This window comes from Branchiostoma floridae, chromosome 18 (assembly GCF_000003815.2).
Source record: "Branchiostoma floridae strain S238N-H82 chromosome 18, Bfl_VNyyK, whole genome shotgun sequence".
Taxonomy (NCBI): Eukaryota; Metazoa; Chordata; class Leptocardii; order Amphioxiformes; family Branchiostomatidae; genus Branchiostoma; species Branchiostoma floridae.
In genome coordinates, this window is record NC_049996.1 from 13,887,070 (window position 1) to 13,901,004 (window position 13,935).

The 13,935-nt window shown below is 40.7% G+C and overlaps 2 protein-coding genes across 2 annotated transcripts in view; one reads left to right on the forward strand and one right to left on the reverse strand.

The window, feature by feature from the left end:
- The first annotated feature begins 2,523 nt into the window (after positions 1-2,523).
- LOC118405438 (dopamine receptor 2-like) lies at positions 2,524-7,899 on the forward strand. The gene is made up of 4 exons (XM_035804937.1): positions 2,524-3,260; positions 3,829-5,845; positions 7,498-7,569; positions 7,685-7,899. Exons 1-4 carry the CDS (start codon positions 2,922-2,924, stop codon positions 7,897-7,899), a joined length of 2,643 nt encoding a protein of 880 aa, XP_035660830.1. The 5' UTR covers positions 2,524-2,921.
- Positions 7,900-8,246: 347 nt separating this feature from the next.
- Positions 8,247-13,935, reverse strand: part of LOC118405258 (electrogenic sodium bicarbonate cotransporter 1-like) — a gene marked incomplete in the record, with an annotated part of 46,946 nt that continues 41,257 nt past the window's right edge. The window contains 3 exon segments of the mRNA XM_035804657.1: positions 8,247-11,172; positions 11,722-11,903; positions 13,724-13,879. Of these exon segments, the coding sequence (XP_035660550.1) occupies positions 10,905-11,172; positions 11,722-11,903; positions 13,724-13,879 (606 nt within the window).

The following is a 13,935-nucleotide window of genomic DNA, read 5'->3' on the forward strand; positions in this document are numbered from 1 at the left end:
TGTGGCAGCCTCCGCCTCGGCAAGGCAAGTGAAAACGGATCCCAAGCTTTCCTCTAGGCCTTTGCCGGACCTGCCCGCAGGCGCAACCCTTCTTGGAGTTTGGAACATTGTATCTACCGATCCAGAAACAGACGAGGAGTCAGAACATGAATATGCAGAAATACATGATTATGAGACAGTGCCTTGAAAACCGTATTTTCAACTTAACCACAAAGGTATTTGCATAATGAAAATTGGATACTTATAAAATCGGCTACGATACTAACAACTTGTACTCTTTTATATGCCGAATGCAAAACGTAGGGAATGTTTGCAGAAGCCGTTCACGACTTCTGAATTCTAGTGAGGTAATAGAATATTACAACTAGAAAGGCAGCATTTTCGTGAAAATGCGTAATGTTTCCCGGCGGTTTTAACGGTCAGTAGTCGACCGCTAAATTTTCATTGTAGCAACTTTTTGATTTCGCGAACCCACCCCCGTCACCCCCCCCCCTCCCTCTTACATTCACAAGCAAGCTCTGTTTCTTTACAAAAAAATGCAGAACAAAAAAAGTCCGAAATGCGGGTTTTGATGTTGTAGTCGCAAGACAAAGGTATTCTTATATCAAATGTATGTTTCCAAAGGAAAAAAAAAGACAACTGAACAAAAGTCTACCTACTCGGATTCGAACCCGGGTCGATCCAGCAACAAAAGCGTACGAATCAGGCCACTAGGCGCACAACTACATGTGGGAACTTTTAACAGGTATGGATATCTATTGCAACAGGTTCGTTCATAATTTCCAAGATTCCAAGGTCCAATTTTCTGAAGATAAATGTCTTTGTGTGAAAAGTTAGTGATCTCGTTCGTTACATAGTGCGTACTTCTTCCTAGACCGCCTGCTTGGTTTGCTTGAAGGCATGGCCGATTGGCTGACGCCCGAGGTTTTTGCTGCCATAACTTGTGTGAAAACGATGCCGAGTGCCATTTTGTGACCTGTGCGATGATAGGTTTACCCCTGACGTATCCACAAGACAGTCAGAATGTCAGCCAATCAAAAAGCTGGAAACGTGGACTGCATGCTACAGGTTCCATTTTTTCTGAGTTTTGATTGGTCGGGTGGAATAACTGTAGATATGCTATATGTTTCTTCCTTCGGGAAACATAAAAAAGAGGTGCTGACATATTGTCTAACCTGCAAATATTTGTTGCTCACGACGGTATATATTTCAACTTCTTCAATAAAGGTAGACCTGCACTTTAAGGCATGTTTACATATATTTCAGTTTCATATATAGCTTCTCAGGTTACTATTTTCTCCTTAATATGTAAGTGATACCCTGCTAATATCTGTACTTTCAACTGCTGGTATCAAAACATGTATGTGTTGGCCGATTGCACGCGCCAACATAATTGCGTGTTATTTGAAGTCAACCTTTCCTTGCTGTAATTAGCCATAGTAGTCAGGAAGCCTATCAACCTCACTTCATAAAACGTGCCTATTCAATAGCTTCTCTCAGAAAATCAATCATATATCTCACCTACAAGAGGTGGGCAAACATCATTACGGTATAAATGGGCTTTAGAATGATGTATTGCGTCGTTATTGGGCTTATTTAGAAGCTATTTGTTGCCATGCTCCACATGATATTCTGCGAGAAGCACATGTTGTTTTCACATGTAATAAATGATTCATGTTTGTCAAAGAAGGGTGGTGTTTTGGCCCTGGGCTTAGCAGGTCTTTCCCAGTCTCTCCCAGAGTGTACAAGCCGGGTTTCCTCGGCACCGTAAGCTTCTATCCCCGCCTGACCAACAGAGTCCACCTCGGTATGTCAAATCTTGTAGCGCCAATACCACATGCAGCGATGTCATTAGCTTGGCTGCCAATCGTCTTTAGAGACCGACTTGGAAAAAATATGTAAGCGGTGGAATATTCTTGTACAATTAAAACCATTTTCGTAACACGTTGAGAGTTTGTGCAAGTTGTTCGTTCATGTCAACAACATCTCCGATACGCTATTGAATATTTTGGTTGATATGAAAAAAATGGCACGGATCATGCCGCCATGGAAACGTAGCAAAACACACATAGATTGAAAACCAGGGTAATTACGTCTTCATGGATAGGGAATGATTGGAAACACAGCAGGGGCCAGAATGCATACGCAGCTGCCATTATCAGGGCTCGAAATACCACCTGCATATGCAGGTTAGTGCAGGTAAAATTGGAGCTGTGCATTTCTGGTGTCTTCCTGCACCTAACCTGCACTGGTCCATTGACTGGGTTTTACACATAAATGCTATGATGTAGGTGTGTATATGGATTGTTATTAGTGGCACTAACTGTTACCACCTATAAAGTATAAATTAAAGAAAAAATAGCAATGGTTCCTGAACAATTTCAGTTTGATCCATAGTTCTTAAATTCAAAGTGGCGCAGGTAAAGTTGGATTGTTGCGGGTGATTTTGAATGTCACCTGCACCAACGTAGGTATGCAGAAAAAAAGTATTTCAAGCCCTGCATTATGAAACGCCTCGCGAACAGGATATTGTCTAACTCACTGACGCCTTACACACCCACGTCTGGTCCTACCTGCTGCGACGTTCCCATGGCAACAATCAACGTGAGCGTCCCCTCGCAACCGCATGCATGTACGTACGCCAATTAAGCTTCATTTCCATGCAAAAATGTAGCCTGCAAACTTTACATAAGGCTTAAGACGGACTCGGTTCTTTGTTGCCCACGTATAGCATACACGTGGAGAGGAGGGCGCCGAGCGCTGGTAATGATTCCATTCATACTCGAAATTTGTGAGGAACAACGACACAGAGGCGAAGTCAGTGCTGGTGGTTGTTCCGGGTCGCTTTGAGTGGCCATCACCGAAGACTGCAAGCACACAGCTTGCTAGAGAAAGCATTGACGACGGTCCGTCCAAGTATCATGATGGACGCATCAGCAGTGGGTTTGACTTATCCTGGTAATACCTCGGATGCAAACAGAACTGTAAACGGAACAAGCGAAGCGGACTGGAGGACCGAGGCCTCATTGGCCACCACATCAGTCAGCCTCGTACTCATCATGTCAGCGTCCCTGGTGTTGAACATCTTGGTGACTGTCGCCGTCGTCAGAGGGAGGCGGGGCCATAAGACGAACCACTCGCTTCTGATCCTGAACCTGACCATGTCCGGGCTAGTTTTAACAGTCGTCGGCATGCCGTTGTCTCTCATGTCCGTTTTCGACGGAGGAGCGGTGCTGAGTGAATTGGACAGACTTTGCAGTGTGAGTTGAAATTGTTTACTTCAGATTTCGTGATTCAGATTTATTTAGACAGGTTATTTAGTCCATTTATCCAGCACTGAATTTCTAACGTCTATTAAGTGACGTGTCAAGTGATCTGAAGACAGTGGTCAGAATAGGCACGTGGTCACCATGCACAAAATTATTAATTGATGGGTCAATAGGAGAAATAATCTGGGACCACCAAAAGTGGCTACAATATCCAGGTTTGAATTTAGACAGCCACAAAGACATCAATCTCGTATTCTCTCACGAGATTGAGACTAGACCATTCTCCGCGTCCAAGATGTACTGACAGACATCGAAAATTTGGAGGTACTTTCTCTACCTTTAATAAACAGTCATTGTTCGAAGAAAATTGATAGTAACTTAAACATACGTGACTGATGAACCTCTTCAACGACAAAGACATTGGTATTGAACGAAATCATTTTTTTTTTCGAGTGGCGTAAAATGCTGTTTGAATTAAGCGTCTTTCTGTGTCTTTCAATGCAATTTTCCTGATCCTAACGCCAACCTACAAAAATCAATCTACTCCTCTGCGTTTCAGGTAAATGGCTTCGTGTCGGTGTTCTTGGCCCTGGCTACCACCCTGTCTCTCTCGGCAATCGCTGTGGATCGCTACCTCGCCATTTGCAAAGCAACAAAGTACAAGGCTATTCTCACACCATGTCGTTTAAACATGGCACTGATAGCTATCTGGATCGTATCTGCCATTGGTGGCCTTCCTCCTGTATTCGGTTGGGCCGAATTTGAGTACGACCCGGCTACGTATCACTGCTCCCCTGCTTGGCAGTCCCCACACGGTTTAGGTTATCGTATCTTTTGCCTACTCGTTGGCTTCATTCTTCCGATCACCGTTATGCTTGTCTGCTACACGCGTATCTTTATAACCGTTCGGAGAAGCAACAGAAGGGTCGCACCTTCAAAAGAACAGAACAATGCTATAGGTCGGCTTTTGGAAAACGGTACAACTGGATTGAAACAGTTGACTAGAACCAGCTCTATTCGCGGGGAGCGTCCTAGCAAGTGCCACAGCGAAGTCAAACTTCGGCTGGAGGGTGAAGAATCGACCACTGAAGAAAGGCAACAGGAGACAGTGTTCGCGATTAAACTCGAGTTGCGACGGACTAGTGAGAAAAATCGTGACACCCAAACCAGCAACGAGGATAGTGATGTCGACGCTACTGTGGTAGGGTTACCGCAAAGGTGCGATGAAAAAGATGCTAGGAAATGTACCATTGACGGTGATGGCCAAATTGTAGTGAGGTTAAGAAACGACAGGTACCTTGCCGTTCAGGACCCGTCTTCAACTAGCCTCAATACGGGAACAACAAGGAACATGTCTACACCACAACGTTCCATGTCAACGCAGCGTTTCGTGTCTCCAGTGCGTTCCTTGCCAATACACCGTCCAAAGTCAACGCCAAATTTCATGTCAACACAGAATTTAATGCCACCAACACAGAATTTGATGATAAAACAGCGTTCCGAGTCTCCAGTGCGTGCCTTGTCAATACATCGTCCAAATTCAACACTGAATACCATGTTAACACAGAATCCCATGACTGCACAGCCTACCATGTCCGCACAGCGTTCCATGTCAACGCTCTGTCCCGTGTCTGCAGTGCGTCGCATGTCGTTACAGAATTCCATGTCAATACTGAATTCCATGTCAACACCGAATTCCATGTCAACACAGAATTCCATGTCAAAACAGAATTCCTTGTCAACAAAGAATTCCATGTCAACAAAGTATCCAGTGTCTGCAGTGCGTCGCATGTCAACACAGAATTCCTTGTCAACACAGAATTCCTTGTCAACACAGAATTCCTTGTCAACACAGAATTCCATGTCAACTCAGAATTCCATGTCAACACAGATTCCCCTGTCTCCAGAGCGTTCCAAGTCGACACAGAATTCCTTGTCAATACAGCGTCCCATGTCAACACTACGTTCCATGTCAGTACCGAATTCCATATCAGTGCCGGGTTCCACGTCAACAAAGAATTCCATGCCATCAAAAAATTCCACGTCAACAGATAATTCCATGACCACACAGCGTCCCGAGTCTCCAGTGCAGTTAAACTCAACACACAACCCGATGACAACACCGAATTCCTTGTCAACACAGCGTTCCATGTCAACACTACGTTCCATGTCAGTACCGAATTCCACGTCAACGCAGAATTCCATGACAACACAAAATTCCACGTCAACTCAGAATTCCATGTCAACACAGAATTTCATGTCAACACAGAATTCCTTGTCAACAAAGAATTCCTTGCCAACATCGAATTACACGTCAACACAGCGTTCCATGCCCACAGACATCTACTCCGGGTGCACAGACGGCATCGTAAACAATGCGTACATGAACAAAAGCGATCGCAATGGTCTAACCGCCGGCGCGGCTAGCACCCCCGGCCACTTGTCCCCACCTCCGTCCTTCTTAGAGAGACACTTTGAGGAAAGGAGAAGCGTTGACGTGCCTACAGCTTTCCATGTCAGCCAGATGAGGAGAGACCGCGACCAACAGAAAAAGGAGAGGAAAGTTGCCATTACCGGTATGTAACCTACGTTTAAAATCTTTAATTCAAACGTTTACAATTACAACACTAAGTATAAACTGGCTACGATTGAAGATCATCATAAGCGGTAAATTCACTCATGAAGAAAAATGGAAGTTGGCAATTTGTTTCAACTATGGTTAAAAGACATGCTGTGTATATTCAATGATATCTCAAAATCTAACACTTATTCCTTTGCCTTTGGAAACATATCCTATCGATATGACAAGAGGATGGTAAGAAACCACTTTTACCGTTCTAATCCTTTACCAAATAGAATCGAAGCATGCAATTCGATATCAATGATCAGACAAATGGACGTATACATTCTACAATCAAAATCATTATCACATATTGCACGCTCTCATGAGTGTAACTGATGCGTATGCCATATGTAGTATCACCACAGGCATGTGTAAGTCATATTCAGAACTAGTCTAGTATTGCGTTGAACCTTTAACAGTAACGGGTTGCTTTTGATGTAAACAGTTCGTGACAACGCTTCGTGAGTGGACAATTATAGTGCGGAGATGGTCAATAATGGCGACGATTTAATTTCCTGCAATGACGTACATGTTTATCCTATGGTAATTCCACCAAATGCAATAACTGTAAATGTTTCATGTTGTACTAGGTTAGTGCTTTGAACTCAATGTACGACAGTTCCGTAGTTTACTAATTATATAAAGTTACCTCTTAGTGCGTAAATGTTCCCTATTCATGTAGGTATAAACGACGTACACATAGTATTATTTCACTTGTTATATAAAAGCAACTGCTATTTGAGAATTGATATTTCTCAATAACACAATATAGCACAGATCTCGATAGCTAAATCTCGTTATGCATATGTGAATACCGATAAAATGTACACATATCTTTCCATATAAATCAAACAGATATCCATGCATGTATCTACCAGTGGGCAAACAAGCACCACACGATAACGAGCATACGTATATCTTAGCAATTCGATATCAATGGTCAAAGAAATGGACGAATAGAACCCAAGTTATTATTACATATTGCACGCTGTTTGGTGTGAAACTGATACGTATAACGTGATCAGGCATGGGTAACCCATATTCAGAACTTGTCATCATTAGTTCGCAAAGGACCCCTTTATTGTACGTTCATTCCCTACCGGGTGCACCGGTTAAGTACAGGTATACAAATATTGATAATGCTTAAGTGCTACTTCACATCAAGTCTTTCAACAGCCCCTCCGTTTTCAACGGGTTCAAAGCTCGTTGTTTGAAAGATATCCCTTTACATATAAATGATTAGCCTCTACCAGGCGGCTATCCGTGGATTGCTGGTCAAATAGTAGAAATTTGACCAATACTGCAATAGAAGGAATAGTATGCTCGGGCTGTCAGGACGAGGGAGTCCCCTTTCATACTATTCCTATCTCTATTTTTGTCCAATTTCTACTATCTGACCAGCGATATGTTGAGCTTTGTAAAAGTTAATAAATAATATAGTTTAAACATAGGTACGATGCTGGTACTTACGTACATCACTTGCTGGGGACCCTATGCCATCATCAACATACAGTCCACCACGTCTTAATAGCTCCTCTGTTTTCACAGCATGTTGTTTGAAAGAAAACACTTAACATATATTAAATGTTCTTGTTTCGAACATAGGTGCAATGCTGGTACTAGCGTACATCACTTGTTGGGGACCCTACGCCATCATTAACATACAGTCCACAACGTGCAAGGACGTTATATCAGATATCTGATATAATGTCCTTGACCACGTGTTAATAAAGAGAGTGTATTTGCAAAGTAGCCCGTTTTCAAAGCCTGTTGTTTCTTGTTTTGTACATAGGTGCTATGCTGGTACTTGCGTACATCACATGCTGGGGACCCTACGCCATTATCAACATACAGTCCACCGCGGCACCACTGTGGGTCTACACCCTCGCCATGTGGCTAGGATACGCCAACTGCGTGGTCAGTCCCGTGGTCTACGCGCTGACCAACAGGCACATCATGCAGGAGATCAGGACATTCTGTACGCGTCGGCACCATGCGGGTGGCTAAGCTTTGCCAGTTGAGTGACTTTGTTGATGAACAACTAGTCTCCTTCGCAGACGTTCGGAGCAAGCAGTGGTGTTTCCATTTTGGGCAGCGCTAATTCGCAATTTCCCCCGGCCTTCTACCTGGCAACTCCCTTCCCAGGCAAAGGAGACAAACTCAATCGGGTATCTTGCTGAGCCGTGCCAAAACATTTCCAAAATGAATACTAGTACATGCATACATTGTACTTCATTGTTAATTTCCCCCACAAAATGTATGTACACATACAATGTAGTATATCATTAATGCTGAGCTGTATCTCTTAATGTAAGTGCACACTATTGGTCTTACTATTAACGAGAAAACGTTTGTGAAGTATTTTGACATGTTTATTGGTTCTGAGGGTCCTTGACAACATACCATTGAAGAGTTCTACAATACATGATTGGTACACACCCAATAATCATCACTTACAATTAACAAGTGGCCACATTGAAATCCTAAAAATCATGCCACAGTTTATTTCTGATAGAGGAGGGCATCAAACACTGGAGTCAGTCATATCATTTCACATTGTCATGTTGTTTCTACTTGAAACCTTGTTAGTACTGTTTGCAATCACTTCAAATTGTGCCAATAGTACGTCTCCATATACCACTGCAGCATATACTGGAAGCTATACCTTTGTCTTTTAAAATTTGGAAGAGGAAATGGGAAAAATATAATCTGTTTTGTCGTAAGCTACGCCATTAAAGAAATAAAGCTTTATTGCTATCTACTGTACAGACCTGTCCCTATCAGCCATTTCTATCTTGTACTAAAGGCACTTCCTAAAAAACTATATGTAAGCATGATTTTGACGGTAATGTTGTTAAAAAGATGTCATTAACTATTTTCAAGTTGTAACCTATATCAAAGGTTGTTGATAATATTGTGTGACATGACAGCTATTTTGGAAACATGGTGCTTTGCTCAACTGAAAATCAGAGGGTTACTAAAATAGAATCTGTCTATTTGAGTTGAGAAATGTCATGATCAAGAATGACCATAAAAGTCCACTAAAACACATACGCAAAGTGACGAATCAAGAATGTGAAAAAGTTTGATTTTAAATCTCTTTATGCAGGACTTATAACACTAAAAATAGCCTGCTGCTGCTCAAGCATTTATCAGTCTTCATCCCACCACTCCCCAGACAACACAAGAAATCTTTCAACAGCAACAAAATTTACAATAATTTCTCTTATTAAATAGAAACATACCCAATTCTACTTGCAACAGCGATTTGATTACGAAATGTGCGAGGTATCGTGTGGATTGGTCGATGACATTACAATATATTATGAACACTTTATTTGTGTGTACATTGAACACTTTGACCAAATACGACAGAAAAGCATGCTGATTACCCGCTCAACACATATCTCCGAGTGGTGTATACTCATATTGACAGTTTTGATATACTTAGTTTACAATACTCGAGATTGCTCTTGATAATATATACATCTACAGATTTAGCAGCAGCATTACATACTAAACAAGTTCACAACAAACAGCTGTGCAAGTTCATGATCAATCTGTGTACAATTACTTACATATTTACTCAAGTCCATCGATTGAAACCTAAATTGTTAAAAGCCAAGCAAGTGACAAACATTGCCATAGCCTGACATTAACCCTTTTCATGCCGACTCATGTTGCATCTTTGTCAATATACTGAGTCGACACGTTCTTAGCTGATAGAAGGTTAAAGAAGTAGGAAGTTAGACTCACTTGAATACAATGAATATTACTAAAGTAACTATATTACTTAATGAAGTACCTAATAGTTTTATTAGAAAGTGTGTCAAAATTTTGGAGAAAAGATTTCATGTCAGTGCCACAAATCCATAACGTTACATAAAACAAAAAGTTTTTGAAAGCCGTTCAACTTTTCTTCGGGAATGAGTTAGCAGGCAACTTGCAAGCAGAAATATTCACAATTTTTCCGATGTCTTGCTTCCCTTTTAAGAAGAATTATAGAAAAAGCTTCATCTTTCCATAATCTAGCCAGATTTAAGCAGATTAGCACCATTCATTCAATGTGAAAACCCATTGTTATACTTTTAAGAATTACATTCGTCAAATATGATATGTAAAGAGCGCAGAGGGCAGGATAAGAATTATGTTTATCTTTTCAAGAGTTTACATACTGAACTAAAGGGCAAACAAAAAAGAGATGTAATCTTCAACTTTCCTATCTTTCCAGTGGCATCACCGCCTGTCATGAGTTGAAAAATTACAAATCAGAAATCCTCCCTGTTCCATATACATGTACAACAATCTAATGTAGATTGACAGAAAATATGATTTTATACAAGGTACCTTCAAGGTAAAGGTGATGATATTTGATCCTTGCTAACTTCCTAAGGTTATTCTTTTTCTAAAAATAGAGAACCTAAAATCTCTTTGTTGATATTCTTCTGCTTTAGTCTAATTGTAGTAAGTTCCCTTGCATCTGTAGTTTTCAAGTGGATATTTCTTGATTGCTCAAATCTGTACAAGCCATTGCTTAGCAACCTTTTGCAGAGCATAGAGAGCATGAATTTAGTCCTAGATTTTGTTGGACTGTCAAAAAAAGATGCTTTTATTGTCCCTAACCTTAAGTGCTGCAGAAAAAAATAAAATCGATTTGATAAAACCAAAATTTAATTTTTCAACAAAAGGGCAGCTTTGAGACTATGAAGATTTATCTTCATCTCATTGGGAGTGAAAATGTTGTGGTGCCCAATGATTTCAAACAGACTAAAACAGGAAACTTTCCAACATGTTACAAACACACTCTATACCTACTTAAACTAATTCCGCATACAGTACACATAGGAGAAGCACTATCAACAAACCCTACAGGTACAGCAGACAGAGTTGGCACATTTCAGTGGTAGCTAGCATAGAAAGCCGTTAATTACAGTTACTAAAGGTGACTTCTGAGTCCGTCAAAGGTCTTCAGAAGGTAGCATAGTACATGTAGTTGTTGCTGACACTTCTTGCTACACGGTTGTCTCTAGATCAGGACTGTCCGCGGGGGAGGGGGCTTGCACTTTGATCAGTGGAGACTTTCCCTCCTCCACGTCTTTCGATCGCTTCTTGCAATCGTTGTCCTGCCACGGAGGCGGGATGTTTATGACGATGCCACCTGCCTCTTCGATCAAGGGCGACAACTCGCCGTTCTTGGTGGCTGACTTCCTGTCCGGCACGTTGTTGGGTCCATCCTTGAGGGTCAAGTCGTCAGGGCGAGACTTCTTCGAACGACGGGATCTAGAGGTAACATAGAAAAAATTCACTGCCTGCCAGGCATTTATGATTCGTTACTCGAGTCACGTGTCTCTTAGTCATGTGATCAGAGAAACTGAATCATCACTCCTGAAGAAGGTCGACGGAAGTGCGACTGAAAATTCAAGGTAAGCAAATTTTGGTGTTGTATGACAGTGGAAAATCTTCAATACAAAATACAACATTCAATGTATTCAGTTGCTAATGTAAAGCCGGCAGCTGCATGTATGGCAGAGGTTAAGGCGCAAGTCACAAACCTCTGCACATAAACAAACCCAAAACACTTAATAAATCGAGAAAATTACAAGTGACCCAATGTGCTTGACTAAACATGTGAGCTAAAGCAATGCTGCATCACACTATTTTCCAACGAAAAAGGTTTGGCATGCTTTGTCCCCAGTCAGCTGAAGACCTATCTACGTCTTGTATTATCATCAGGAGGAACAATACATGCATTCTGATACCTCTACATGCATTTGACAATAATAGTATAATAGGAACACATTTCACAAGGTACAAGTGTCTATACAGTACTTTTTCCTTTTCTGAGAAGTGTCTCCGGCGAGTGTTTTCCAGATGGCAGTCTTGGCGACCTCTTCTGATATGTTCAGAGTCTTGCTCTTGGGGTTGTACTGGATGGCCTCCACGGGGATGGTGATGTTCCCCCCGATCTCGTCCTTGGTTTGGTCCACAACCTCCAGGAAGTCTGCTCCCTCCTGTAACATTAGGAACATAAAAAACATCAGACAAACATCTAATAGTCTATCTTTAATATCATTAAGCGGGCAAATGACGAACTTATTAATAAACTGAGATGATGATATTCCCCCAGTCTCATTGGATGGTTTGGTCCACTAACAAGAAAATCTGCTACCTCCTGTTATGTTAGAGACATAATACATCATAAATACATGAGGCAAAGATCTAATATATCTATTGAATTAGTCTATGAGATCATATAACTCCACAGAGTCTAAGATCATATAACTTTCATGTCAATCGAAAAGACAGATGGTGATACTCCCTACAATCTCATCCTTGGTTTGGTCCACAACCTCCAGAAAATCTGCTCGCTCCTGTCATATTTACGTAAAATACAATAAAGGTCTTCTTTCAATCATTCATTCATGATTATATAATTATATAAATTTGTATTACACAATTTCATAAATAACCCTACATTTCCCTAATTTGATTTGCATTTTCTTAGTGTTACTACTAGAAATTCAACATTTACCTCATGTAAATACCCAATGTAATAACAAGATAACAAATTCTTAATTGTACTACATTCTTAGCCTGGAATCCAGCCGTATTGTGCTTTCGTCGCTCCCCTGAGGTACGCTTCCTGCCAATACGACTGGCATTCGTTAGCATTCGAGCGATCGGCATCTAAATATTCGCAGATTTTATCTGCGAGATTTCTGATTGGCTGTTAGCTCCAAGTTTACAGTTTGTAATCGAACGGAACACTACTTCTATCTTTCCCGCGAACTTTTCAGTATCACGCTAGAAATAGCGCCTCGCGATTGGTGTTCTTCTCTCAGGGGTCATCCAATCAGCAAAGAGAAACAAATATGAATATTCATGAGTCTCCTCGTTAGTGACGTAAGGGCCAATCGTTCCAATCGTAACGAATGCCAGACGTGTTCGCACAGGAAGCAGAGCGACCAAAGCACAACACGGCTGGATTCCAGGCTACTACATTCTCACTGTATTGTTTCATTTATTTATCATCCATAGGTCATTGTAAGTTGATAAAGAGAGGCCTTTACATACTAAGCATATTTGTTTTCACACTCCCTTGCACTATTACATATCAAATGAATATTTCAATGTTATGTAATACTATTTTTTTATTCTAAGTGCAAACAAATAAACAAACAACAATAAAAGACATCAGATCCAAAAGATCCAAAAGTAGTAGATCTATAGTAGGTTGTAGCTTAAGCATAACACATCATTATTGCAATAGAAAACTTACATCATTATATGTCATGGACAAGGTACAATTCATAGAAAAGCATTAATACAAACACTTGTAAACATTTTAAACAATTAAACATTATAAACACTTAAACAGCAAAAACATCATATAAAAATAAGTTGTAGAGCATATTGTACAGTCATGTGCATAAGAGCAAACAAAAGACCATAGAAAAATGGAACAAGGATGTTTCAACAGGGGAAATATCCGTATGACTGGAGAGAACACTCACTTCATGATCAATCATTCAACATGAAAGTTGGACATAATTACAACCATAGTTTCATCATAACGTGATCAACACATATTTCGATTCATATTACAGCTATTTACATTACAAACAGTTATTTCTGTGATATTGTAGGATTCCATTACATAATTTTGTCTTCATGATTGAAGTATATCAAAAGTAAAGTCTTGCTTCCCTTATGAGCAAGCAGAAACTTAAGGAAGGGAACTTTGAAAAACGCCTAAACTGGCGATATGTAACCCTGGTAAAATAAAAATAAACAAACAAACAAACTAACAAGAAAGACAAGATAGCCTTACCAGAGTTCTGGACCTTTCTCTGTACTCTTCTTCCACCATTTCTTTGTCGGCCTTCTTTCTCTTGATGATTTCAGGCATCTTGTCATCCAGATATTCCAGATCATCCTGGATGAAGAGGTAGTCCATCAGCTTCCTCACAAACACCAGGGCCAACACCTGTTAATAAACAACCATCATCATTATCATCATCATCATTATCAACATCATCACAC